The sequence below is a fragment of the Scyliorhinus torazame genome, chromosome 10 (assembly GCF_047496885.1).
Source record: "Scyliorhinus torazame isolate Kashiwa2021f chromosome 10, sScyTor2.1, whole genome shotgun sequence".
Classification (NCBI taxonomy): domain Eukaryota; kingdom Metazoa; phylum Chordata; class Chondrichthyes; order Carcharhiniformes; family Scyliorhinidae; genus Scyliorhinus; species Scyliorhinus torazame.
The window spans coordinates 207,082,211-207,109,785 of record NC_092716.1 but is presented as its reverse complement, the minus strand read 5'-3'; the positions used below and the strand labels follow the sequence as shown (position 1 = coordinate 207,109,785).

At 46.7% G+C, this 27,575-nt stretch overlaps 1 protein-coding gene across 2 annotated transcripts in view; it reads right to left on the bottom strand.

Annotated features, from left to right (window-relative positions):
* Positions 1–3,024: 3,024 nt before the first annotated feature.
* syt8 (synaptotagmin VIII) overlaps positions 3,025–27,575 on the bottom strand; it is a 105,709-nt gene continuing 81,158 nt past the window's right edge. For both annotated transcript variants that reach the window (XM_072466307.1, XM_072466306.1), the window contains exons 5-9: positions 24,733–24,900; positions 23,478–23,645; positions 8,502–8,619; positions 6,812–6,945; positions 3,025–4,190 (exon numbers count right to left, since the gene is read on the bottom strand). In XM_072466307.1, the coding sequence (XP_072322408.1) occupies positions 3,966–4,190; positions 6,812–6,945; positions 8,502–8,619; positions 23,478–23,645; positions 24,733–24,900 (813 nt within the window). In that variant the 3' untranslated portion in view covers positions 3,025–3,965. The remainder of the gene's footprint in view (positions 4,191–6,811; positions 6,946–8,501; positions 8,620–23,477; positions 23,646–24,732; positions 24,901–27,575) is intronic.

The following is a 27,575-nucleotide window of genomic DNA, read 5'->3' as shown; positions in this document are numbered from 1 at the left end:
TAACATCTAATTTGAAAGACAACACTTCCAACAGTGGATCATTTCCTCAGCCCATCACTGCCATGTGCAGCTAGATGGTTGTGCTTATGTTCTGGTGTGGGGCCTGAACGTATAGCCTTTACTCAGAGGTAAGTGTGTTATCAACTGAACTAACAGTGTTATCAACTGAACAACAGTTGAGTCAGGCAATTGTTAAAGCAATTCTGTGAGTTGAAGGATATAAATTTCATCACATTTTTATTGACAGTCTGATTGCTTTTCCGATTTATTATGCCTTCAAAGCTCTGAATGTACCACGTACACGCTCTTGCTTGCCCCCACCTTGGTGTTGATCTATATGTAGACTTAATGCAGTACCCGTTACTCTAATAATTTCCCAGGACTTTAATATTTCCATCGGTGCTTGTTTTCCTCATGTTTTAAAATCTTAGTTTTGCATCAGCTATGTACTTCTATATGATGTATCTTGCCTACTGTCCTACTGTTTTCAGCCTTTGTTGTGACTTGCACTATGCACCTCATACTTCACACAGTTTCCTGAATTAAGCAGCATGGAAGCTTAATGACTTATTTAATTTAATGATACAATGCTACCTAATCTAATAGTATCTTAACAGTTTTATGCATTTATAAAACACGTAAAGCAGGACAAGAAGCAAAAAGTACAGATTTAAATATCTTTATTTGTAAAATCAGATTTATATTCACAACATCTTTGCTTCTTAACTACCATTATGATCCCAGCTTTTAATATAGTCTTTCCTTCCCATTTATTTATATAATTCCATCACACATTCTTACCATCATAAAGTCCATACTTTATTTCAGAAATAATTTGAACCAACTATACCTGAATATTTGAATTTAATTAATCAAAAGCAAATCTAGGAAAAGGTTCTTAACATAAATGGTTGTCAGCATGTGCAGTGTTGATCATGAAGGCTACAGACATATCAATTCAGTCTGTTACAATTGGAATGTTTAGATGGGAAAAAGTACAAGGAATTGAAATTAAATAGATAAAAAGGTAACAAAATGGGGAAACAGGCTTAAATGGACAATTCCTGTATTCTAAAGTTTTTTTTCATCCTGCGCTGATGCGTTCCTGCATTTGCAAATTTGTTAATTTGACATATTGATGTGCCCATTTATTTACTTGAATAAAAATGATTTGCCTTCCCCAGCTCTAGGGTGTTGAAGCCAGATAGTATCGCACTACTTCAGTGATTGGTATCTAACTCAATATTGAGCAGGGATTGAATCGGAGAACCTCTTGTTCTGTATTAGTCAATATAATATTTATGCATTAAGACCTTTATTTTAGGATGGTTGCCTCTATTGGGATATTAAATAAACCATGAAAGTATTTTACTTGCAAATCATGTACCGTTCATATTAGGGACATGAAATGTTTTCCGCTAAATGTAAGCACCCTAACCTTGTTTAGTTCCGTTTGTTTCATGCAGAATAATGACATTTGTTTTTATTCTGGTGGTAATGGTCCTTCCAATATGACACTCACAGGTTAGGAGCTATTCCGAGAATTTTATGACCTATTATAAATACATAGTCCCAAAACGATTCGCTTCTAGCTGGATTCAAAAGAAGTCAAAGGCACAATTTCTATACTCGCATATAGGTGAATGAATCCATCCTAGTATTGGACAAGTTATCAATCAACAATGTACTTTAAAATTATTATTGAAATATCTAGGTTTAAAGTCAAGGAAATAGCTCAAGACATGACCATCATTGAGAAGATGAGGTATTGGTTGGTACCTGAAGCTAAGGCTGGACTTTAGAACCTTGTATATTGTGATAAAGTTAAGACTTGCATGAAGGGGGGAAGGAAATGGGCTAATGTAGAAGCATAAACAATTAATCTTTAATCAGGACAAGTGTGAATGCAGCAAAGAGTAAGAAACCATGTTGAGCAGTTTATTCAATACTTAAGAAGAAAGCATTAACCAAAACAGCATTGATAAAATAAGCAACAATGAGAAATTGTGCAATTACGACAGAGTGTGGGAACTAAAAGAAAGACTGGCAGACGAGGTATTTTGGACAATTTGGTTTGCAAGTGGGCTAGATTGCTTCAACAAGCAATTCACTTGTAATTTTGAGAGCAAGACAAAGAATTGTAAATTAAATTTATTTTTGAGGCAGATAACTTGGTAGTCAATCTGAAAAACACAGAAAATTTATTTTTGGATTTGGAAATATGCTTGTCTAATTGTGTTCTGTTTGTAACACTGAGTGCACTCAAAAATGGTGCCAGTTTATTCCACCCAGTTTACACCTATTGCAGAACCTGCCTGATTTTCCAAGTGGGAAAATGTTCCTGGCAGACAGAGCTCCCATCTGAATGTCATGAATAGATACAAATTAGGGCTGTCACAAGGTCAAAGTAAACACCCAACCTCAGTGGTGAACACCATTCCCTGCTCCAATACACATACCATAGGCAGTAGAAGCAGTTAACCCTTTCATATAAATTTAGCAAATATATACAACAGTTACAAATATATTTTCTCAGTAAAGTGCAGACACCGACATAAATAATACATTTAAGAGCATATTTTCACAAGAGCAGTATAGCAAACTAATTTTATCTATCTGGGAAGAGAACATAACTATTCTATATATCCTGAGGAAATGACCCGTGTTCACACTGGGATCTTGCTCCAGTGTTCTGACCCCACTGCAGTTTGTATGATTAGTGGAAATTTATCTAATTTGCTCGCGGCTGGTAGATGGGCAGTAAAGAGGCCCCTCACAGCAGTCAAGAAAGATGCGGGTATGTGGTGGTGGTGGTGGGGTTAATCAATTCCTTTCAAAATTCTGCCCTATCTTTGAAGGCCCAGGCTGCTCTCTTATTTCTGAAAGTCTGTATCTCCAATCTCATTTGGTATTCTGGTCTTCAGAGATATGCCTGGATTTTTACTGAGTCAGGAAAACTGCAGGGCACACAAAATACTAGCCCCCAATTCTATCCCCAATCAATAACCCACCCCCCACCCCCACCATCACCCACATCTCCAAGACTTGCATGCAACATTTATCTTACAAAGGGCATCTGGAATTATGTTTAAAAGACCCGGAAATTGCAGAGAGCAAATTGATACAGATCCTGGCTTTTCTTCATGGTCTGCCAAAAGGAAGAGACTTGCAAAGAGGCAGAACAGCTTCTATACCTTGGTTACATGGTCTTCAGTATTTACCAAGTCCCGAGACATCATCAAATGTGAAGTGCATAAAAGCCGACTCTAATCTCAACATCCAACTGAGCTTATTTCCAGCAGTGGTCACTGGATAATGTGCAAGACCAGAACCATGGATAATTTTTCTACTCTCCCTGACACTGTTCCAATTGCTGCCTGGAGGAGATCAACTAACCCACCATGGATCAAGGACAAGATTCAAATTTTGGATCTTCCTAATCTATAATGATCGGGAAGTTCTGCTGGAATCGTTGTATTTTGGATTATCAAATTTAAAATCATGGAAATGATGGCCCATTAAAATAGTAATTCAATCTAGGGAATCAGAGGATGAATATAAAGCAAGTTGAAGATTTACAACATTACAGTTATTTAAGCTATTCATTCAATCAATTGTCTTCTATTTATTTCCATTATGGTTTCATATTCCAGGAAAGTGAAAATGACCCAAATATCCAGGCTGTCTGATGTGCACTATACTCTGTCGTGTAAACTGGACTCAGCTTTACCAGTACAATCAGGATCAGAAAGTTGTATAGCAATGTATCTATAATGAATTCTGTGTTGTGTATTCGGTTTGTTTCAAATATTGAAATAATTTCCACCTCTTTCACTTCAGCTCAACTTTTACAACACAGAATGTCGGAACAGATGATTTCTTAGCAAAAGAACAGGTTTTTCTGAAAAAAGGTAGCTTCTAATTTATGACCTGGTAGAGATACCTCTGATTTCAATCTAGAATCTTCACTTGAAGATTTGGAAGCGAGATTTCACCCCAAGTGCTTTATCTACTTCCTCCTTGGATTGAAGAGTGTGCCATTGAGCAATTGGTCTTCTGGGATTGGCCAGCATATCAGACCAGTGACGTAGCTGATTTCCAGTGGCTTTGCAGCCAAGAAAGAGTTTTCCAATGGCATCGTTCTTTGACATCTTGTCATGATCCCACACGGAGATCACTAACTGCACTTTCTGTTCGATGAAAGAAGAAACATATAACAGAGGATGCAAGAGGCTTTAAAAGTGCATTTCTCACCTTTAAAAAAAATTCTTATGGATTTCAGGCATTTCAGGATATACATAGATACATGGTAGATAGGAGCAGGAGGAGGCTTTTTGGCCCTTCGAGCCTGCTCCGCCATTCATCACGATCATGGCTGACCTTCCAACTCAATAGCCTAATCCTGCTTTCTCCCCATAACCTTTGATCCCATTCTCCCCAAGTGCTATATCTAGCCGCCTCTTGAATATATTCAAAGTTTTAGCATCAACTACTTCATGTGGTCATGAATTCCACAGGCTCACCACTCTTTGGGTGAAGAAATGTCACCTTATCTCTGTCCAAAATGGTTTATCCTGAATCCTCAGACTGTGACCCCTGGTTCTGGACACACCTATCATTGGTAACATCTTCCCTGCATCTACCTTGTCTAGTCCTGTTAAAATTTTATAAGTCTCGATGAGACCCCCCCTCATTCTTCTGAACTCCAGCGAGAATAATTCCAACCTAGTCAATCTCTCTTCATATGACAGTCCCGCCATCCCTGGAATTAGTCTGGTAAATCTTTGCTGCACTCCCTCGAAAGCAAGAACATCCCTCCTCAGAGAAGGAGACCAAAACTGCACACAATACTCCAGGTGTGGCCTCACCAAGGCCTTGTATAATTGCAGCAACACATCCCTGCTTCGATACTCAAAACCGACGAGTGTTATGAAATGGAGATTTTTCAGCACCCATGTCAACACAGTGGAAGCCCTGCGACGCAGATTGTAACGTTCCTACTTCTGTGCCAGAAGCTATGTTCAAGTCCGACTTCAGGACTTGATGACCACTGAAGGTGCGTTCATAATGTAGTTGATTATCAGCCTTTAATTCCTCAAGTATGCCAGATGACAGGCACTAAAAGCGGGAAAGTTTCCTGCTCAGCCATACTGCTACATTTTGCCAAGCATAATCATGGCTCAATCCAATGGAAGTCTATGATTGCCATGCCCTTTAGCCTGCTATCTGAAGGAGGAGGAATGTCAACCCAAATAATTCTGGATCCGATGTGGCAGAATAAATTATGCTCAGCACTGCCCCGACAATGTGCCCCAGTTAGAGCATCAAAAGAAATCCCAAACTGCAACAATTAGTTTGACATAAAAACAGAAAAATGCTGGGGAAAGAAACTTAGGTCTGGCAGCCGCTGTGGAGCGAGTAACAGAGTTGACATTTCGAGTCCATATGACTCTTCGAAATGTTAACTCTGTCTCTCTCCCAACAGATGCTGCCAGACCTGCTGAATTTTTCCAGAATTTTCTTTTTTATTTCAGATGCCCAGCAACCGCAGCATTTTGTTTTCATTGCAGTTTTACGATGTGTGAGCAGACGTAAACATGTCAACTGAGAAATGCAACGCAATTGAGACCAATCCTGTGCACATCCCACTGCGCACATCCATTCAGCTTTACACCAGGATCACTGCAGAACATAAAATTGTTTTTTCCCCATTTTCCACATTAGCTGGCATGTGCTCCCTGGATGAGATTTCAAATTTAATGCAGTCAGTTTTATGCAGCTTCTATGGGCTGTTGGAGATATATTAAGACTATTTGACGTCATTTCACATGGCAATCTAATTTACAGCACACAGCACACATTAATGGGAATTCATCTGGACTGGATTGAAATGGAAGCCCCAGAGGTGAAAAGTAGTATCTAATTTATGGTGTATTCATTTGTTCGAACTTAAAAATTATGCACATTCTGAGATACAATTCCACAGGACCCCACTTAAGTGAGAATTTCTTTTTAATCTAAATATTGTGAGTCAGCAGCAGGCTGTATCACTTGAAGACATTATAACTGAGTTCACTCACATCCCAAATGGGTATCAGGATACAGGTAAGTACTCTCCAGGTGGAATTTTGAAAAGCACCAATTTTTACATTGGCTGTGATTTTTTTCCATGCCCTAGCTCAGGAGTAATGAAGCCAGTTGTAACACGCACACATGAGACCAGACTTGGGGGTGGGGGGAACAGCTGGCTAATGGTAGCTTCCAACAAAAAGGGGTGTGAGTTGGTTAATCAGATGTCACTGCATTGGCATTACACACCTATGCGGTGAGTTGAAGACTGATAAAGGTATGAACAAGGGAGCAGCAGATGCACAATTGTCACAAATGTTTAAATGGACGGCCGAGAGATAGAAATAAGGAGAAAGCAACGCAGTACAAAATCTGCCCCTCTTCCAAACATATGGATAATTTGTTTGTATCACTGCAGATGCTAATAATGCCACTGCTGTGTGATGAATGAAAATGTTTCCATCTTGAGTGCCCAGTGATCTATGTCAGGACTATGTAAGTTAAGACGCTGCTGTAACAATGTACAAATCTCAGAAGGACACCAATATATTTCTATTTCTACTTAGCGTCTCTTTCAGTCAGAATATCAATTTGGTGAAATAGTGCTGAATTATTGGATGTTTTGACCAGGGATCGCTTAATCCAAGGCTGCTCAAGTTACTTTTGACTTTTTCATGTTCGACAGAAAGAACGTAACTTGCTGTACCTTACTCTTTTTAAAGCTTTCATATATTCTCCTCACCTGTATTTCTTCAAAGGTTACATCAAAGTTAAAAGATTCATTGAAATATGGGTTCAATGTGTTCTTTTTAACTGTTGTCTTCTTCTTCTTTAACTTTCTATTATTGAGCATCAGGCGCATCTTCACATAAGGGTCTATAAAAAAGATAGAGATGCTTCCAAATACTTGTGAAAATAAAGTCCATCAGTTTCTGTCGTTTTCTATTTAGCCTTGTCTCAACAGTATGTGGTCACATTTATTTTGAGGACACTGGTTTTAAATATAACCAAAAACTATTTCTTTGAGTTGTGTTACATACATAAGCAAATATCTGAGAATATCATAGAATCCCTACACTGCAGAAGGAGGCTATTCGGCTCATCGAGTCTGTACCAACCCTCTGAAAGAGCACCCTACCTCGGTCCATTAACCCGCCTATCCCAGTAATGCCACCAAATCTTTTCGACACTGAGGGGCAATTTAGCATGGCTAATCCACCTAATTTGTACACCTTTGGACTGTGGGAAGAAACCAGAGCACCCAGAGGAAACCCATGCAGACACGGGGAAAAAGTGCAAACTGAATATATTAAAGTAAAAGATATAACAAGTATTCCTCCTCACCCCGTTTTCTCGCTCTCTCTCACCACCCACCCCCACCCCTCCCAGCTTCTCTGCCCTGTCCCTTCTCCCTTCCCTTCCTCCCCCTCGCCTCATACCAGCATTTTCTACCCCTCCTCTCCTCTCTCCCCTGCCCTCTCTCTGTACTTTCCTTTTCTTCCCGTCTCTCTCCTTCACCACTCTCTGCACAAGAGTTTCTGATCAACAAACTGCCAACTCACCATCATTTGTTTTAAGCTATCAATCAAGACCAATTTCATCCCAACTACCTGAACAGAAAATATTAATGGTTTGGGCTTGGTGTATCTCAATTTTATTTTTAAAAGATTGGTATCACTACACTTGTAACCTAAAACCCAGGCTACTTTTCTGGGGGTATGTGTTCAAGCCCCACCACAGCAACTGGTGAAATTTGAATGGAGCTCATCAGTGCTGGCCTGATCTCTTAACGCGCCCAGCCCCCCCACCCCCCGCCACCTCAACCTCTGGATCCCCCAACACTCCAACTTACCTGTTAGAGGGTCCTTGAGCCCCCCTCACCCCACCTCATAAGGGCAGAGCACCCCGGGCCATATCTCCAGCACAGACAACCTAGCACCTGGGTACCTTGCCACTGCTAGCCTGGCACCCTGGCAGTGCCCCAGCCAGCCTGGCAGTGCCACAAAGGCACCCTTGCTGTGCCTAGGCAGCAGTGTCAATATGCCAGGCTGGCAGTACCAAGGTGCCCATGTGGCAGTGGGAGTGTCAGGGTACGACCCTGCCTAGTGCCCAACCACCCGGGGTTCTCCGAAAGCCTTGAAGACCCTCCACATGCCATTACGCCTGGTCCACATTTGTGTGTTCCCCAGTGCTAAACGGCACCATGCCGAGGTCTCCCAGGCATGGGTATTCATTCCTGGGCTGGGAGAATCCGACACCAACATATTCAAGTGAACCCAACTGTTCACTTAAATATATAAATCTCGCAAGATCTCGTACATTTCGTGAGCACCGCAAATCTTGCGAGAGGCCTTCCATCATACCCTAATTTTGTGAAAGCATTAACCTCAGCCAAACGTACAGCCACAAGCATTTGGAGTAGGCGCTCTTACCGGATAAACCACCTTTATCCATTATCCTCAGATTCTTGGCTTCTAAAATTACAACCGTCAACTTGTTCGAAGTGGGAATATAACGGAGGGAGAAGCAGATATCACCAAGTCTCACTTGCTAATAAAGAAACCAAACAGAATAAAGTAATCAGTATTCAGACAATAGCATACAAGGAAAGAAAACATGGTAGCATTGTTACCAAGAGAGCTTAGCAACCAAAAATCTCCTGTTGGCCCAAAGATTCTTTTGGTAATTTTGGTCATTTTTGATGACATACACCCCTTGGAGGTGCAAAATGTTGCTCTGTTTGGGCTTGAGTAACACCTCCACGAAGATGTCTGCATTCTTTTCCTTGAAGCAGAAAATAAATCTGAATGAAGGATTTCAGTCTGAACTGTAAATCTGTCACTTCTCTTTTTAGATGGTGCTAATCACCTGCTATATGTTTGTAGCATTATTCATTTTCACTTTAGATTTTCAATGGTACCAGTTTCCCAATTTTTTCTGACCCTGTTGCTGTGTTGCTTTAAGGTTGTAGAATATCACTTTGGGAAACCTGGCAAACACAGAAAGGCAAATCTGCAGGACCAGACGTTCCGGCTTCGCTAAACCCACACAAAGTGACACCCTCCAATCTCCGCTTGACCTTCCTCACAGACCCTCCGATCTCCACCTAAGGCGTCCAGCTTCACTCCCTCCAAGGCCTGTGAGCTCCCCACCCACCAATCTCTGATTCCAAAGCCCTTCAATCTGAAGCCCCACAACCCCAGCCTCCAATCCCTGTGAACTATGACTATCATCCCACCCCTGGAACCCAGGATCAGACCATCGCTAACCCCCAAGTTTGGATCAACTTGACATTGTAGCCTCTTCTTCAGCAGCCCCCACCAAGTCAAGGCAAAGTAAATCAGACAGGTTGACTATCAAGAGGAGAGTCTATGTTTTTGGAGCGCAGGGTCAGCTTTAGAGGAAACTTGGATTTCCAGCTTGCTATTACATCCCCCTCCCCCTCGCCCCTCCCCTAACCACCCCTGCTCTAGGCGGGTGAAAATTTCAAATCCCCCCTTTATTTCAGGGCTTTATTTTAACTTTGGTTCAACAAGTTATCAGTGCCACTATCTGTGGCTTGAGTAGTGCCCATTTTATAAAGGAAGGCAGATTTAGTCTCAGAAATGACAAGCCTGTCAGTGAAGATCTGCGGTTGGCAAAATATTAGGGCTCCTGAAAATGAAATTACTGAAATCATTCTAGATAAAGAGGTAAGAGCTGCAAGATGTCTGCATGGATTAAGAAATGGCAATCATGCTTGACAAACATCAGAATTTTTTTTGATGGAGGCACAAACCAAGTCAATGACTGAGAAGAAAAGCTGTGCATCTGAAAGATTACTGGAAAAGTCCAAGTGACATGGAATTAGGGGGGTAGCAAACTGTCCAAACAATTGGCTGGAAGGGAAAAAACAACGGGGCACATTTTCTGGTCTCACCCATCGTGGGCATCGTCCCGGGTGTGATGGAAAATTTGATGGACCCATTGACCTCAGGCAGAAATTTCCAGTCTCAAGACTGGATGAACTGGAAATTCCAGCAGTCTTCTACTTCCACGTTAAGCCAAACCTCAGTTTAATAAAACATCAGATAGACAGGCTTCAGCCTAGATTATTATTCAGATATCATGGAGTGGGACTTGACCTCACAACGTTTTCACTCAGAGGTAAAGGTTCTACCATTGAGCCACAGCTAATACCTATGGACAGCACAGTAGCATAGTGGTTAGCACAATTGCTTCACAGCGCCAGGGTCCCAGATTTGATTCCCAACTTGGGTCACTGTCTGTGCGGAGTCTGCACGTTCTCCCCGTGCCTGTGTGGGTTTCCTCCGGGTGCTCCGGTTTCCTCCCACAGTCCAAAGATGTGCAGGTTAGGTGGACTGGCCATGCTAAATTTCCCTTAGTGTCCAAACTTGGCCTTAGTGTTGGCTGGTTACTGGGTTATGGGGATAGGGTGGAGGTGTGGGCTTGGGTAGGGTGCTCTTTCCAAGAGCTGGTGCAGACTCGATGGGCCAAATGGCCTCCTTCTGCATTGTAAATTATATGATTCTATGGGTCTTGAGGTAGTGGTGATAAACTTTATACAAGAATAGGTGATACATATGGGACATGATTTTATAGATGGCACCTGAAACATCCCCACCGACGCTGATTGCATGGCAGTCATTCAATGCTCCAAATGTGCTAAATCGGCTGGAGACAGGTCTTTCGCCCCTCATTTGGGAGAACGCTCTGCCTTGAGAGAGCTGCTAGCTAATCTGATTGGTGGGCCGCTCCATAGTTACAGCAGAACAAGTGGCAGCAGTGAGCAAGCCTGGGACTCCCCAGATTCAAGGTGTCAGGATCCAGGACCAGTGGGGATGGCCTCACGACACAGTGAGGAGGCGAGGCCCAGGAAGGTGAGGGGAGAGGGGTGTGGGGGGGTACCCACAGGGGACTGGCCTCAAGGAGGGTGCTCAGTGTGGAAAGGAGGCTACTGGAGGAGGAGTTCCCCCCTCCCTCCGACCTGAGGGCTGAGCAGCGTTTTTACAGATCCCCCCACTCCTTCAATCTGCTGCTCCTGAACTCCAGCCCGAAAATTGAGGCTGAGTGGGAAATGACTGAGAGTGATCATTAATTGCCCACTTAAGGGCCTTGGGAAAGGATGGGCAGATCATCCTAGGCCTCGCCCATCAGCTAAAATGATGACGAGTTTAGGGTGGGTGGGAAGGTAGTGGGAAGGTCATCTGGGGAATGTTACGGGCCCACCTGTATCTGTAAACCCACCAGCAGGTCGTGGTAAAATTCTGTCCATAATTGCTTTTTAAGACCAAAGGAAGCTGTCAAAAGATATTGATAAGATAGGGAGTGGATCAAAACATGATGATAGAAGTTAATGCTAGTAGGTGAGAGATGCTGAACTTTGGAACTATGTTAAAACCAGTAACCGTACACTGATTGGATGGAGGTTCAATGCTGTGGAAAGCAGATGAATTTGGAGTATAGGCCAACAGAATATTATGTGGTTGTAAAAAGATCTAATAAAATTCTAAAACAGAAACAGAACAAACAAAAGGACTAAGTGCTGGAAAATGTGATTAAAATTGATAGGGGCTTGATGGCCAGCACAGCCACAATGGGCAGAAGGGCCTTTTTGTGCAAAAAACTCTATGGAGGCCATTTTGAGCCTACGTTAGCAGTCCGCGGGATCACCGATGTGGGTGGAAAGTGTGGAGAGAATCGGGAAACACGATTCTTCCCGGAGAGATCACTTTCCGATTTTCCACGCCGCTTGCCCATGATGTCATAATGTTCACACCCACAAAGGGCAAAAAACATCATTTTAATTTTAATGGTTTTACATGCATTTTAATATAATTAGCCAGACCCCCTGCCATACGATTCCCCCCTCACTAAATATTCAAAACTCGCTCACGTGACATCATGTCGGTGAGGTTTACAATAGGTTTTGAAAAACGCAATTTATTCAAAAGGTTCCCTCAGGAACTATAGTTACTTGTGCGCTCCTCAGGAGACACGTGTTCATCGGCTGCCAACTGTTCTGACAGCTTATTTGGACAGAATTGTCCTTCGACATCAACTGGCATCATGGCAGACGAGGGGATACAATACCGTCGGAACTTGAAAATCGGCTTCCCAATGCTGGGATTTGACAATGGGAACTTACGACAACTGTGGCGTAAAAGAGGCATGTCGCCAGTCCCACCACAGGTCATCGGGAAGCCCATATGAATCCCATTGACGAAATCTAAATTAACCCCTGACTGGAATTTCCCCCTCCCTCATCTTATGCATTCCCCCCGCCCCCCCCCCCCATCTCCCCACCTCCCTATCCACCCCCCACAGCATGAAATAGCACACTGGTCTGAAGCATGTCCGGACCAACGTGACGTGCATTTGTCGGACTTACCTGGATGGAGGCCTGGGACAGTTCACGGACAGTGGAAAAGATGACAGTTTCCATCAGTTAGGTGTCCATCGCTCAGGTGGGCTCTCCAGCACATGAGGGGCAGTCTGTGGTTGTGTGGCATGATATGGTCATTGTGCTGTCGGGGCAAGACAATGGGGAGAAGAGGAAAAAGCAGGTGGATGTGGAGACCTAGATGGGGAGCGGGGGACATCAGAGGTGGTAAGTGGGAGAAAGAATGAAAAGTTGTAGGTGGCTGGATGGGTGAGATGGTTTATGGAACAGGGATGTGAAAAGGGCCATGGTGAGGTACGGACAGTGGGGGAAGGTGTGCAGGTACGAACGGGCAGTTGCGGGCGCGGGGCTGTGCAGGTGTGAACAGGAAATTAGGGTATACAGGTGCAAATGGACAGTGGGGGAGGGGGGGCGGAGTGGGGGAAGGGGTTCTGAGAGAGGAGTTTGTGATATCTACTCCTGAGCTGTGGAGCATGGGGAGGGGGATATAACTGAGGGGTATGAAGAGATGGTGAAGGTTAAAGGGAGCACTGGGATCTGGTAGGGTGGGAGGCTGATGATGAAGGAGAAATGAGGGTTGTTGGATAGCAGACGGAAATAAATGCGGATTATGGGGGGTGGCAGAGTAAGGGGGCATCTCTACAGTTATTGGGATGGGCTCCTTGGGAAGAAAGGGGGTGTAACATGAATCTACACCAGACAAAGAATTACAAGATGTTTCTAGGATGACTGTGGGGGGGTCAAAAGTAACACCAGGAGGGTCAATGGTTATGGGGGGGGGGGGTTAGAGTAGAGAGCGTGTGGGTAAAGAGCGGGAGCATGAAGGGTTTTGGACTGCAGTTAAAAATGTCATGCACCATGACCACTCACAACTATTCAGTTCCTTGTGGTGGAGATGTCGAGAAACTGGATGGAGTTGAGCCATCAGGTGGGTGAAGCTCAACTGAACGACTGAAGGGGAACCCCTGCCCGTTGTTTTGCTGAAGCAAAGGCTTGGGAATCGAAGGGAATGTGAAAGGCAAAGGAGCCTTCTTGCACAATGCTGGCAAGGACCCAGGCAAAAGTTAAAGCTTCCCTGAGTACACATGCCTCTTGAGTCATGCCCCTTCCCATCCTCTCTCCCGTGTCTGTGTGGGTTTCCTCCGGGTGCTCCGGATTCCTCTCACAAGTCCAGAGCTGTTAGATAATTTGGACATTCTGAATTCTCCCTCTGTGTGCCCGAACAGGCGCCCGAATGTGGCGACTAAGGGCTTTTTCACAGTAACTTCATTGCAATGCTAATGTAAACCTACTTGTGACAATAAAGATTATTATTATTATTACTTGTTGTGCGCAACTTGTCCTGTACAAGGAGAAAAGGTGGCTTGAGAGCATTTGATGCAGGTGACATTCACAAGCTGCCAGTCGACAGCAGCAACCCTCTGGCTCTTGTGTGCCATGTGAAAGATGCACTTCAGCTCGTCTGCTAGGGTTCTTTGGCAGCACCCTCAAGAGCATTGAGTTCATGCAGATAGAAGAATAAAGCACAAAGAGGCATGGCATCAGCTGTGCTTGCTGGTACCCTCCATGCCAGAACCCCCCTCTCCCATCACCCCACCCCCTTCCACAATATGAGCCTTGAGTCTGGCAGGATCCAGGACCTGTGGTCATCTCTCTACCTGCAGGCTACATGGAATGCTATATGGCTGTGGCACCATCGATAACACACGAGGTGAGACGTAGAGAAACTCAATCGAGGCTTTATTGATCAGACTTGTTCCCCAGCAGCTCAGTTACAGAATGCAGCTGCTGGGAGAAACCGGGTTCTTATACCCTGCCTTTCTGGGTGGAGCCCAGTAGGCAGCAGATCCAATCAGGACCCAGTATCTGTCCACCAATAGCCCCTCGGCATTATGGTGTACCGTATTACCCCTAATACATGCCACCACATTCACCCCTTGTTAAAAAGGAACCCGGTGGGGTGGTCGATGGTGTGGATGGTATGGTGGTAGGGGTTTACAGGATCGGTATGGTGCCTTAACCATTTAACTATATACAACAATGCCGCTTTTACTGGGCCATTGAATTATTTACATCTTGAACCGATTCGCAGCATTAACTATATACAACAATGCCGCTTTTACTGGCCACTGAATTATTTACATCTTAAACCGATTCGATGAGTCGAGAGGGTGCCCTGGTCGCCCTTTCCGATCGTCTCAGCCCGGGTGGTGGTGGTGCAGGCTCGGGTCCGGTCGACTCTGGGAGCATCGCGCTGTCCATCCCTGTTTCCGTTCTCCTGGGCGGGCCTGGGAGGAGTGGCGATCCCCCCGGGAAGGGGGTGGCTGTGGGGTGCACCGGCGGGAGTGAGGGGGTGGTGATTGGTTTTGGGGGGGTGTGGGGAGCTCACAGTAGGACGGTCTTCCAGACCGTTCCGCTCTCCCTCTCTACCTGCCCGTTCCCCCGGGGGTTGTAGCTGGTCGTCCTGCTCGAGGCTATGCCCTTGCTGAGCAGGAATTGACGCAGTTTGTCACTCATGAAGGAGGACCCCCTATCGCTATGGATGTAGGCGGGGAAACCGAACAGGGTAAAGATGGTGCAGAGGGCTTTAATGACCGTGGCAGCGGTCATGTCGGGGCAGGGGATGGCGAAGGGGAAACGGGAGTATTCGTCAACGACGTTAAGTAAGTACGTGTTGCGATCGGTGGAGGGAAGGGGGCCTATGAAATCCAAACTGAGGCGTTCAAAGGGACGGGAAGCCTTTATCAGGTGCGCTCTATCTGGCCTGAAAAAATGCAGTTTGCATTCTGCGCAGATTTGGCAGTTCCTGGTGACTATTCGGACCTCCTCGACGGAGTACGGGAGGTTGCGGGCCTTTATGAAGTGGTAGAAACAAGTGACCCCTGGGTGGCAGAGGTCCTCGTGGAGGGCTTGGAGATGGTCCAGTTGTGCGTGGGGTGGGGGGTGCCAGGGGGTCGATCGCAGCAGGGGTCCACGGAGCCCAAGGGGCTGTAGCGCGGTCGGGGGCATAGGCGCGGGTGTTTTGGGAGGCCACGTCGAGGGAGGCCGCAAGGGCCCGTGCCTCTGAGTCCGAGAGAGTCTTTCTCTAAAAGTCTCTGGCGAATTTGCGATGATGCCAAACCTGCTACATACGCGTCTCTGATCAGGAGCTCCGTGTGTTCATTCGGCGTTACCGCTGGGCAGTTGCAATTTCTTCCCAGGATCTTTAGAGCATTGTAGAATTCGTCGAGCGATTCCCCGGGGATTTGTCGTCTCGTCGCGAGCTGATGGCGTGCATAGACCTGGTTGACGTGCCGAATGTAGGTCTCTTTCAGCAAGGTGATCGCCGCTGGGAAATCTTCCACGTCCTCGATGAGCGAGTAGATTTCGGGACTCACCCTGGAATGCAGGACCTGCATCTTCTGGTCTTCTGTTGGTCTGCCGGGAGCCGTTCGGAGGTATCCCTCAAAGCACGCCAGCCAGTGCTTAAACGCCAATGCGGAGTTAGCTGCTTGGGGGCCGATTCGCAGGCACTCCGGGGCGATCCGGAGCTCCATATTCCTTTTTTTTAAGTCTGCTGAATAAATTGTGGCACCATCGATAACACACGAGGTGAGACGTAGAGAAACTCAATCGAGGCTTTATTGAGCAGACTTGTTCCCCAGCAGCTCAGTTGCAGAATTCAGCTGCTGGGAGAAACCGGGTTCTTATACCCCGCCTATCTGGGTGGAGCCCAGTAGGCGGCAGATCCAATGAGGACCCAGTATCTGTCCACCAATAGCCCCTCGGCATCATGGTGTACCGTATTACTCCTAATACATACCACCACAATGGCCATGAGGTATCAATGGAGCATGTTTAGAAGCCTTTGATCCATGGGCAGCTCAGATCATGGCCTAGCGACTGAGGCCCATGTCCCAGTTCCCACTCTGTGAGGTGAGTTGAAACAGTAGTGGGTTCACTTGCCGTGGCAGTGCTGATGAAGCCACTCATCCTTTTCTAGCACTACAGGGCTGTTCTCTGGAATACATTGTTCATAGTAAGCACCCTGGCAGCTATCTCCTTTGCAGGGTTGTTAAGTCAGGTGGGCCTCCTCCTTTCATCCTTGGGGAAGAGAAATGCAGTCCTCCACTGTATGCAGCAGTATTACATTCAGCACTTCAGCTGGTTCTGCCTGGCGTCTCCAAGCCATTTTCTGGACTACAGTTCAGAATGGGATAAAGCTGCAGCTTTCTGGGCACCTTTTAAAAATGACATCTCACTATTATTCACATTGCGGTTGGACAGAGTTTCAGCAATTAGTTACCTGAGGAGGGCAGTGTAGCCGAGCCCAATCATGTCCTGCTCACACTTTCCACACTCAATAAAGTACACTGCCTGTGACTCTGCCTCACAGCAAGGCATAAATATAGAGCAGTTGTAATATGCTCCATGTAATAAAGTGACTTTTGTACACATTTCAAAGATAGTCTTATAAGAAGCACCTCGTGTATCAAAAAAGTTCTTTAACCCAAGTTTTATGTTGATACGGTTTGATTAGGTTTAAACTATTTGAATTGCTTTTTCGGGACACTGAATCAACCTATTCCAGGTCTAACAGCAGCGACAGGAGCTCCAACAGTCCATGATTTGAAATCCTTTTTTTCATTCTTACAGAACAAATCTCTTGTGGGATTCTGCAGGAATCGGCGGGACGGGCAACTCCGGCGGGAAGGAGTGGCGTGAACCACTCTGGCTGCGGACTCCTCCACACCTTCAGGGGCGAGGCCAGCCCCGGAGTGATTTGTGCTGTGCCGGCCGATGGGGAAGAGGCTTGGCGCCACGCCAACCGGCGGCGAAGGGCCTCCGGCGGCCGGTGCGAGTTGGCACATGCGCGGGAGCACCAGCGTGTGCAGGCATCATCCCAGCGCATGCGCAGAAGGCTTCGTCTCCGCACCGGCAATGGCTGACCGCTACAGCCGCCAGTGCGGAAGAATCGAGTGCCCCCACGGCACAGGCCCGTCCGCGGATCGGGGGGGCCCTGATCGCGGGCCAGGCCACCGTGGGGCCACCTCCCGGGGCCAAATCCCCTATCGCCCCCCTGAGAACCCCAGAGGCCACCCCCGCCGCCAGGTCCCGCCGGTAAGGACCTACTCTAATTTACGCTGGCGGGACCAGCAAACAACGGGCGGCAACTCGGCCCATCGGGGGCCGGAGGTTCGTCGGGCGGGCCGCTGCCAGTGGCCGCAGACCAGCACGGCGCGCTTCCTACCCCCGTCAAATCCCCGGTGCCGGAGAATTCGGCAGCTGGCGGGTGCGGAATTCACACCGCCCCTCGGTGATTACCCTTTTAAACTTATTTTGTGCCTCACGTTCATCACTCAATCCAATGAACATGGGCCGGGCGGCTAAGTGTTGACGCCGGCATAAACACCGGAGTGTTTCACGCCGGCGTCAACGGAACACTTGGCCCAGCGATTCACTTATCTTAAGGGGGCCAGCAGAGCGCCGGAGTGCTCTGCGCAACTCTGGCTGCCGATAGGGCGCCCTGAACGTCCGGCTGCGGGTCCGCGCATGCGCGCGGCAGCAGCCCCACACAACATGGCGGACCCACACAGCAAGCCGGCCCCAACCATATAGGCCCCCTCCAGATCACGCGCGCCCGCCGATCGATGGCCCCCGATCGGAACCCTGGCCATCCTGAAGGACCCCCCCCCTGGTGACGGATATGCCTGCCCCCCCCCCCCCCACCAGGGCGACCGCGGCAACTGCCACTCTTAGTGCCCGCCGGGTGGAACCATGTTAGAACCACGCCAGCGGGAACTCGGCCAGCTGCCGGCGGAGAATCGCCGTGGGGACCTCTTTCAATGGCCCCCGACCAGCGCCGCCTCGACTGCGCTCGCACGGTTGGCGGTGATTCTACGGTCCGCGGAGAATCACGGGAAGGCATCGGACCCAATCGTGGGTCTGACGCAACATTCTCTGCCCCTGCGCCAACGCAATTTCGGCGCGGAGGCTCATAGAATCCCGGCCATGGTCCCTCGATGTTCTGGAAACAATTTTTTAATGAGTTGCTCTTGAATGGCCTTCCCTCTTGTTAAAACCCGCATGGGTCTTACGTGGTAGGGATGATTTACTACCCCGTGGATCTTGCAGAATACAAGCTCCCCCAATAAGGGGGCGGGAGACCCTTAACAATACTTGGCTTTGTATAAATAGCATCGGCCAGTGAGGTACTTACTGACTATACCTGCGGGAAGTGCACCCAACTTCAGCTCCTCAAAGACCGTGTTAGGGAACTGGAGCTGAAGCTGGATGAACTTCGGATCATCCGGGAGGCAGAGGGGGTGATTGAGAAGAGTTACAAGGCGGTAACCACACCCAAGGTACAGGACAAGAATAGCTGGGTTACAGTCAGGGGGAAAAAAACAAACAGGCAGAAAGTGCAGGGATCCCTCGTGGCCGTTCCCCTTCAAAACAAGTATACCGTTTTGGATGCTGTTGGGGGGGATGACCTACCGGGGGAAGGACCTAGCGGCCAGGTCTCTGGCACTGAGTCTGGCTCTGGGGCTCCGAAGGGAAGGGGGGAGAATAGAAAAGCAATAGTTGTAGGAGATTCAATGGTTAGGGGAATAGATAGGAGATTCTGTGGTCGCGAGCGAGACTCCCGGAAGGTATGTTGCCTCCCGGGTGCCAGGGCCAGGGATGTCTCGGATCGTGTCTTCAGGATCCTTAAGGGGGAGGGTGAGCAGCCAGAAGTCGTGGTGCACATTGGTACCAACGACATAGGTAGGAAAAGGGGTGTGGAGGTAATAAACAAGTTTAGGGAGTTAGGCTGGAAGTTAAAAGCCAGGACAGACAGAGTTGTCATCTCTGGTTTGTTGCCGGTGCCACGTGATAGCGAGGCTAGGAATAGGGAGAGAGTCCAACTGAACACGTGGCTGCAGGAATGGTGTAGGAGGGAGGGCTTCAGGTATTTGGATAATTGGAGCGCATCCTGGGGAAGGTGGGACATGTACAAGCAGGACGGGTTGCATCTGAACCAGAGGGGCACCAATATCCTGGGAGGGAGGTTTTCTAGTACTCTTCGGGAGGGTTTAAACTAATTTGGCAGGGGAATGGGAACCGGATTTGTAGTCCAGCAACTAAGGTAGCCAATATTCAGGATGCCAAAGCGTGTAATGAGGCAGTGGGGAAGGGAACACTGACAAAGGAGAGTACTTGCAGGCATGGAGATGGGTTGAAGTGTGTATACTTCAACGCAAGAAGCATCAGGAATAAGGTGGGTGAACTTAAGGCATGGATCGGTACTTGGGACTACGATGTGGTGGCCATCACGGAAACGTGGATAGAAGAGGGGCAGAAATGGTTGTCGGAGGTCCCTGGTTATAGATGTTTCAATAAGATTAGGGAGGGTGGTAAAAGAGGTGGGGGGTGGCATTATTAATTAGAGATAGAATAACAGCTGCAGAAAGGCAGTTCGAGGAGTATCACCCTATTGAGGTAGTATGGGTTGAAGTCAGAAATAGGAAAGGAGCAGTCACCTTGTTAGGAGTTTTCTATAGGCCCCCCAATAGTAGCAGAGATGTGGAGGAACAGATTGGGAAACAGATTTTGGAAAGGTGCAGAAGTCAGAGGGTAGTAGTCATGGGCGACTTTAACTTCCCAAATATTGAGTGGAAACTCTTTAGATCAAATAGGTTGGATGGGGTGGTGTTTGTGCAGTGTGTCCAGGAAGCTATTCTAACGCAGTATGTAGATTGTCCGACCAGAGGAGGGGCAATATTGGATTTAGTACTGGGTAATGAGCCAGGGCAAGTGATAGATTTGTTAGTGGGGGAGCATTTTGGAGATAGTGACCATAATTCTGTGACTTTCACTTTAGTAATGGAGAGGGATAGGTACGTGCAACAGGGCAAGGCTTACAATTGGGGGAAGGGTAAATACGATGTTGTCAGACAAGAATTGAAGTGCATAAGTTGGGAACATAGGCTGTCAGGGAAGGACACAAGTGAAATGTGGAACTTGTTCAAGGAACAGGTACTACGTGTCCTTGATATGTATGTCCCTGTCAGGCAGGGAAGAGATGGTCGAGTGAGGGAACCATGGTTGACAAGAGAGGTTGAATGTCTTGTTAAGAGGATAAAGGTGACTTATGTAAGGCTGAGGAAACAAGGTTCAGACAGGGCATTGGAGGGATACAAGATAGCCAGGAGGGAACTGAAGAAAGGGATTAGGAGAGCTAAGAGAGGGCATGAACAATCTTTGGCGGGTAGGATCAAGGAAAACCCAAGGCCTTTTACACATATGTGAGAAATATGAGAATGACTAGAGCGAGGGTAGGTCCGATCAAGGACAGTAGCGGGAGATTGTGTATTGAGTCTGAAGAGATAGGAGAGGTCTTGAACGAGTACTTTTCTTCTGTATTTACAAATGAGAGGGGCGATATTGTTGGAGAGGACAGTGTGAAACAGATTGGTAAGCTCGAGGAAATACTTGTTAGGAAGGAAGATGTGTTGGGCATTTTGAAAAACTTGAGGAAAGACAAGTCCCCCGGGCCTGACGGGATATATCCAAGGATTCTATGGGAAGCAAGAGATGAAATTGCAGAGCCGTTGGCAATGATCTTTTCGTCCTCACTGTCAACAGGGGTGGTACCAGGGGATTGGAGAGTGGCGAATGTCGTGCCCCTGTTCAAAAAAGGGACTAGGGATAACCCTGGGAATTACAGGCCAGTTAGTCTTACTTCGGTGGTAGGCAAAGTAATGGAAAGGGTACTGAAGGATAGGATTTCTGAGCATCTGGAAAGACACTGCTTGATTAGGGATAGCAAGCACGGATTTGTGAGGGGTAAGTCTTGCCTTACAAATCTTATTGAATTCTTTGAGGAGGTGACCAAGCATGTGGATGAAGGTAAAGCAGTGGATGTAGTGTACATGGATTTTAGTAAGGCATTTGATAAAGTTCCCCATGGTAGGCTTATGCAGAAAGTAAGGAGGCATGGGATAGTGGGAAATTTGGCCAGTTGGATAACGAACTGGCTAACCGATAGAAGTCAGAGAGTGGTGGTGGATGGCAAATATTCAGCCTGGATCCCAGTTACCAGTGGCGTACCGCAGGGATCAGTTCTGGGTCCTCTGCTGTTTGTGATTTTCATTAATAACTTGGATGAGGGAGTTGAAGGGTGGGTCAGTAAATTTGCAGACGATACGAAGATTGGTGGAGTTGTGGATAGTAAGGAGGGCTGTTGTCGGCTGCAAAGAGACATAGATAGGATGCAGAGCTGGGCTGAGAAGTGGCAGATGGAGTTTAACCCTGAAAAGTGTGAGGTTGTCCATTTTGGAAGGACAAATATGAATGCAGAATACAGGGTTAACGGTAGAGTTCTTGGCAATGTGAAGGAGCAGAGAGATCTTGGGGTCTATGTTCATACATCTTTGAAAGTTGCCACTCAAGTGGATAGAGCTGTGAAGAAGGCCTATGGTGTGCTCGCGTTCATTAACAGAGGGATTGAATTTAAGAGCCGTGAGGTGATGATGCAGCTGTACAAAACTTTGGTAAGGCCACATTTGGAGTACTGTGTACAGTTCTGGTCGCCTCATTTTAGGAAGGATGTGGAAGCTTTGGAAAAGGTGCAAAGAAGATTTACCAGGATGTTGCCTGGAATGGAGAGTAGGTCTTACGAGGAAAGGTTGAGGGTGCTAGGCCTTTTCTCATTAGAACGGAGAAGGATGAGGGGCGACTTGATAGAGGTTTATAAGATGATCAGGGGAATAGATAGAGTAGACAGTCAGAGACTTTTTCCCCGGGTGGAACAAACCATTACAAGGGGACATAAATTTAAGGTGAAAGGTGGAAGATATAGGAGGGATATCAGAGGTAGGTTCTTTACCCAGAGAGTAGTGGGGGCATGGAATGCACTGCCTGTGGAAGTAGTTGAGTCGGAAACATTAGGGACCTTCAAGCAGCTATTGGATAGGTACATGGATTATGGTAAAATGATATAGTGTAGATTTATTTGTTCTCAAGGGCAGCACGGTAGCATTGTGGATAGCACAATTGCTTCACAGCTCCAGGGTCCCAGGTTCGATTCCGGCTTGGGTCACTGTCTGTGCGGAGTCTGCACGTCCTCCCCGTGTCTGCGTGGGTTTCCTCCGGGTGCTCAGGTTTCCTCCCACAGTCCAAAGATGTGCGGGTTAGGTGAATTGGCCAATGATAAATTGCCCTTAATGTCCAAATTGCCCTTGGTGTTGGGTGAAGGTGTTGAGTTTGGGTAGGGTGCTCTTTCCAAGAGCCGGTGCAGACTCAAAGGGCCGAATGGCCTCCTTCTGCACTGTAAATTCAATGATAATCTATGATTAATCTAGGACAAAGGTTCGGCACAACATCGTGGGCTGAAGGGCCTGTTCTGTGCTGTGTTTTCTATGTTCTATGTACTTACCAGACAAGACCCAGTAGGGAACTACTGGAGCTGTATTTTATTGTTATTGTAAAATCAAGTAAGTTTTCATTTCGTTGCCCTTAAACAAAACCTCTGTTATCTTTGCCTCCTAATATTTTAAGCAATTTATCAGAGTGATCATCAGTTATTTATCAACTTAATTCCCTTGAACCGTGGCTTCGTAAGCAGGGCCTGTCTGTGAGAGGGACAATGGTATTCAAATTGTCCAATTGCATAGAAAATAGCAGCTCATTTAATTGGTTGCACAGTGGGCAACATTGTTGTAGGGAAAAATAATTTCTGGTAAAAAGGGAAAAGGACTTACAACATTTCCTGTTATCTTTTAGAGTTCTAGTGCAGGATCTTCCCATCCCGCCAAAGGCAACGCCCTCCCCGTGGCAAGTTCCATGACGACGGGACGGGCTAACCACTCAAAATGCCGACTGGAAGTGAGACTGGAAGATCCCGCCAGCATCCAATGGTGACCTGTTTCCGCAGCTGGAAAACATGCTGGGGGCGGGGGTGGACTAGAAAATCCCGCTCCTAGTCCTATGTATTTTGCTTTAAGCCACCTTTATATGTTATTCTCCATTGAGACAATCGTACCTCATCCTTTATCGCACAGGTTAGATCCTGCCATTCTTCAACCACATCTTTCAGGTTAATGGTGCTGAGTGGGATTCTCACTTCACCAATTACGTCATGCTTGGAAAATCTGTTGAAGTCATAAACCTGCATCACCACAGTCTTTTCGGCAACATCAGCCTGGCTCGCCTATAAGGTAAGAAAAAGAAGCTCTTGAGGAAATTAGAAAAAAATGCTGGACCATGCCAGCTAATGAGGATTATCAATGCAATCACTTAAACCAATCCTGCTTTCAGATTATTGTTCTTGTGCAAACTTAGCTTGTAATTGGCCGGCTGGAGCTCACTCCGAGAAAGCCGGCTGCAAGGTTGTTTGGCAGTTCATCCATGGAAACTAAAAATGTCTGGAAGCTGCAAGAGAGTCAGACGTGCAGAGAGAAAGCTCTCCTTGACGTTTATGTTGACAAGTTCCAAATAATGTTATGTTTAATTTGACAACTAAAGACAGCATTTGGAGAATGTATAAATTGGCTGGATCAGGAATCCAACCCATTTGAACTGTATCTTTAAAATCCAATTGGAGGCAGTGGATGGATCTTACGTAATGGGGAGTTTCTGGGGTTCGCTAGGAAATTCCTCCCTTTACATTCTTGAAAGGCCTCAGCAAATCTCAAGGCCGTTTAGGCTTGTCAGAAGGCCCAGCAATCCAGCATGTGTTACCCATCCCTAATTGCCCTTGAACTGAGTGCCATTATAGAGGGCAGTTAAGAATCAATCACATTGCTGTGGATCTGGAGTCATATGTAACTCAGACCAGGTAAAGATGAGAGATTTCCTTCCCTAAAGGACATTAGTGAATAGATGAGATTTTACAATGATTGTTTCATGGTCACCATTATTGAGACTAGCTTTGTATTCCAGATTTTATTAATTGAATTTAAACTCCACCAGCTGCTGTTGTGGGATTTAAACCCATCGGCCCAAAGCATTAGCTTGGACCTTGGCATTACTAGTCCAAGACCTTAGCACTTTGTCACCATCTATCCTAAAATGAATTAATATGACATGTTTTCTTACAAATAGCTTGAACCCAGTTTCATCTGTTGGTTCCTTGAGAAAAGTTTTTAGAAATAATTTCCACCTATTCCCTACAGTTGCCATAAGTAGACCACATTTCCTGTCAGCCAAAACGTGTCCTTATTCTTGGTTTCAACTGTCCTGGACCAGTTCAATGAAAAATGCATAAATCCAACAACCTGTTAAATATTTTACTGCACCTTGAAAGTGAAGCGTTCTTTAAAGATAGGATTTAGTGTTCGTCTGTAGACTTTAGTTTCAAACGTCTGTGTCTTTTCTGGGAGAAGATATGCAGTGACATAAGGATCAGACGTTCCTCCAAGGTCCATGGCCTTTAGGTCCTTTGCCTGTACAACTCCAACTGTAATCTGCAAGGGAGCATAAGCACAAGGAATATAAATTAGTGATTCCTTGGATCACAACTTGATGGAGCACTTACAGCATTATTGCAGTTTTTGCCACACCCAAATCGTAAGTGCAAATAAGGCGGAACCAAAGTGAATTTGAACAGAAGGCCTCATCTTGTTAATTCACCCAGATGGAGACGAGACAAGAAGTACACCCCTCACATCCAATAGATATTATGGAGGTAAAAAAAGGGGCAGACTTGACAGTATGGGTGCAGCTAAAATTGGAAGAACTTGGGGCTCAATGTATCCTCAAAGCATGTGAAAACCATGAGGGATTTGATGGAATTATTTTATTTAACAATTTTCTATGAATGCAATTTTTTGTCTCCAATGTTTCTCTTCTCCCCATCCTTAAGTGCTATGGACTAGTTCCAGAAACTTCAGACACCCTTCACTTGCTCAGCTAAGTGGCAATTCTACATGTGCGAATCATGATGACTGTTTAGTGGTACAATTGACAGTGGAAAGAACCACTGCTATGCGTGATCCTGTCTTTCACTGATTTTGATATAACGCCCTTTCAAATAGGATGTCACTGGATCATGTTCAGCAGCAGAAATCCTGCTTGAACATATTCCCACCCTTCCCATCTCAAAATTTAAAGGATATTTATGCTTGCACAATGTTGTGTATTCCCAGAGCAATGCTGAGATGTCACTAGTTTTAGTTCGACAACAGTGGCACAGTTTAACGGAAACATTTTGATTTTGGGTGTGATTAGCGGAGTCTTTCTCGACAGCCGCGTTGGTAAGATCGCGGTTCGTATTTAACGGCACTTAGAGCCAGAAATCAGCTCCCATGAGCTTCTCGCCATTAATGGCTGAGTCGGCGTCTGATTCGTCAGACTCACGCCACAGCGTCTCGCCGCTAACGAGAGCTGCTTTTAAACGCTCCCTCACCACTCACTCACAGTCAACACACAAGCATGGCAGCGTGCAAACCTGCTCCTCGCTTTGGGGATGCCAACCTGACCAGGCTTCTCGACTCCGTCGATGAGAGGTTGTTGAAGGCCCAGCAGCAGGGTCACCAATACCACCTAAGAGACAATGGCTGTCAGTGTAGGCCGCATGACCAGGAGGACTGCTGACCAATGTAGGGAGGAGACCAATGACCTCCATTGAGCTCAAGGGTAGGTTACCACCTCTCTCCTGGCATCAGTTCCGCTTGCCACCACTAAAATTTCCAATCCTCTTCCCCATAAATCACTGGCTGACACCTCGCAAACTTCCCACATCCGATCTTTGTGCTGTTTCCTCAGAACCCACAGCATAAGCCTTTCATGTCCAGGTGTGGTACCCATACATGCCATTTGTTATAGACTCTCCTGACCCATGAAGCGTGTGGCTCACAATGACCTCTCTTTGTCCCCGCTGGAGGAGATAGCCCATAATAAGCAGGAAAGGGCCAAGACGGGGGCCTGAGTATTAGAAATTTGTGTCCTCACCCCCTACGAGGACTGGGCCCTGGAAATCGTGGAGTTGTCCGAAGAGAGAGCAGTCACTGACAGTGAGGTTAGCCTACGCCACAAAAGGAAAGGATCCATTGCCCCTTCACGCAGAAAAGCTGTCTGAAGCGAGTTGTTCATGTCAGATAAAATGATCCTTCACTCTCATTGATCACATTGTCTCGCAGGATCTCCATCTGCTAGGGCAGCACGGTAGCACAGTGGTTAGCACTGTGGCTTCACTGCGCAAGGGTCCCAGATTCGATTCCAGGCTGGGTCACTGTCTGTGCCGAGCCTGCACGTTCTCCCCGTGTCTGCGTGGGTTTCCTCCGGGTGCTCTGGTTTCCTCCCATTAATCCCGAAAGATGTGCTGTTAGGTAATTTGGACATTCTGAATTCTCCCTCTGTGTACCCGAACAGGCGCCGGAATGTGGCAGCTCAGGGCTATTCACAGTAACTTTGTTGCAATGTTAATGTAAGCCTACTTGTGACAATAAAGATTATTATTATTATTGATGGGGCTGGGCCATCTGGAGTCAGTTTCCCCCACCAGCCAAGAGAACACCTTGGAGGAGAGCTCCAAGGAGACCACCATTGACACGTCACAGCTATCACCCCTATCCTCAACCAGAGCAGAGACACACACCTCGGTGGGTGAAATTAGTGGACAGGCTTCTGGGACACAGTCTGGTGAGCACCACACTGTTGCTGATGGACATCAGGTGAAGGAGGCAGGAACATCAAAGAGAGTCAGCAGTCAGAGGTCTGCTGGATCCCAGGTCTCAGTTGAGTCCCGGTTAGATACTGAGACTCTGGACAAGGTTCTCACAGAGCTTATGTAGATGATAGGACACAGACGTGACATTCATGAGGGGAAGATACAGCTGTGAGATTCATGAGGGGAGGACGCAGCCGTGGGATTTAGGAGGGGATAGCAGTCACGTACCAGCAAATGTGTAGCCAATTGGAGGGGTCCCAAAGGCTGAGGGCATAGGAGATTAAGTCGACAAAATGGCGCACTGAGACCAGCACTGCTAGGGTGATGACCGCAGTAGAAAGCCTTGCGCACAACATCAGCATTTTGTGCGGTGCTGCCCAAGGCATGGCTCAGTCCGTGATGACCATGGCTGAGAGCCTCGACATCATGTCCCAGTCGATGAGGGACATGCCCCAAACACAGGTGGGCATT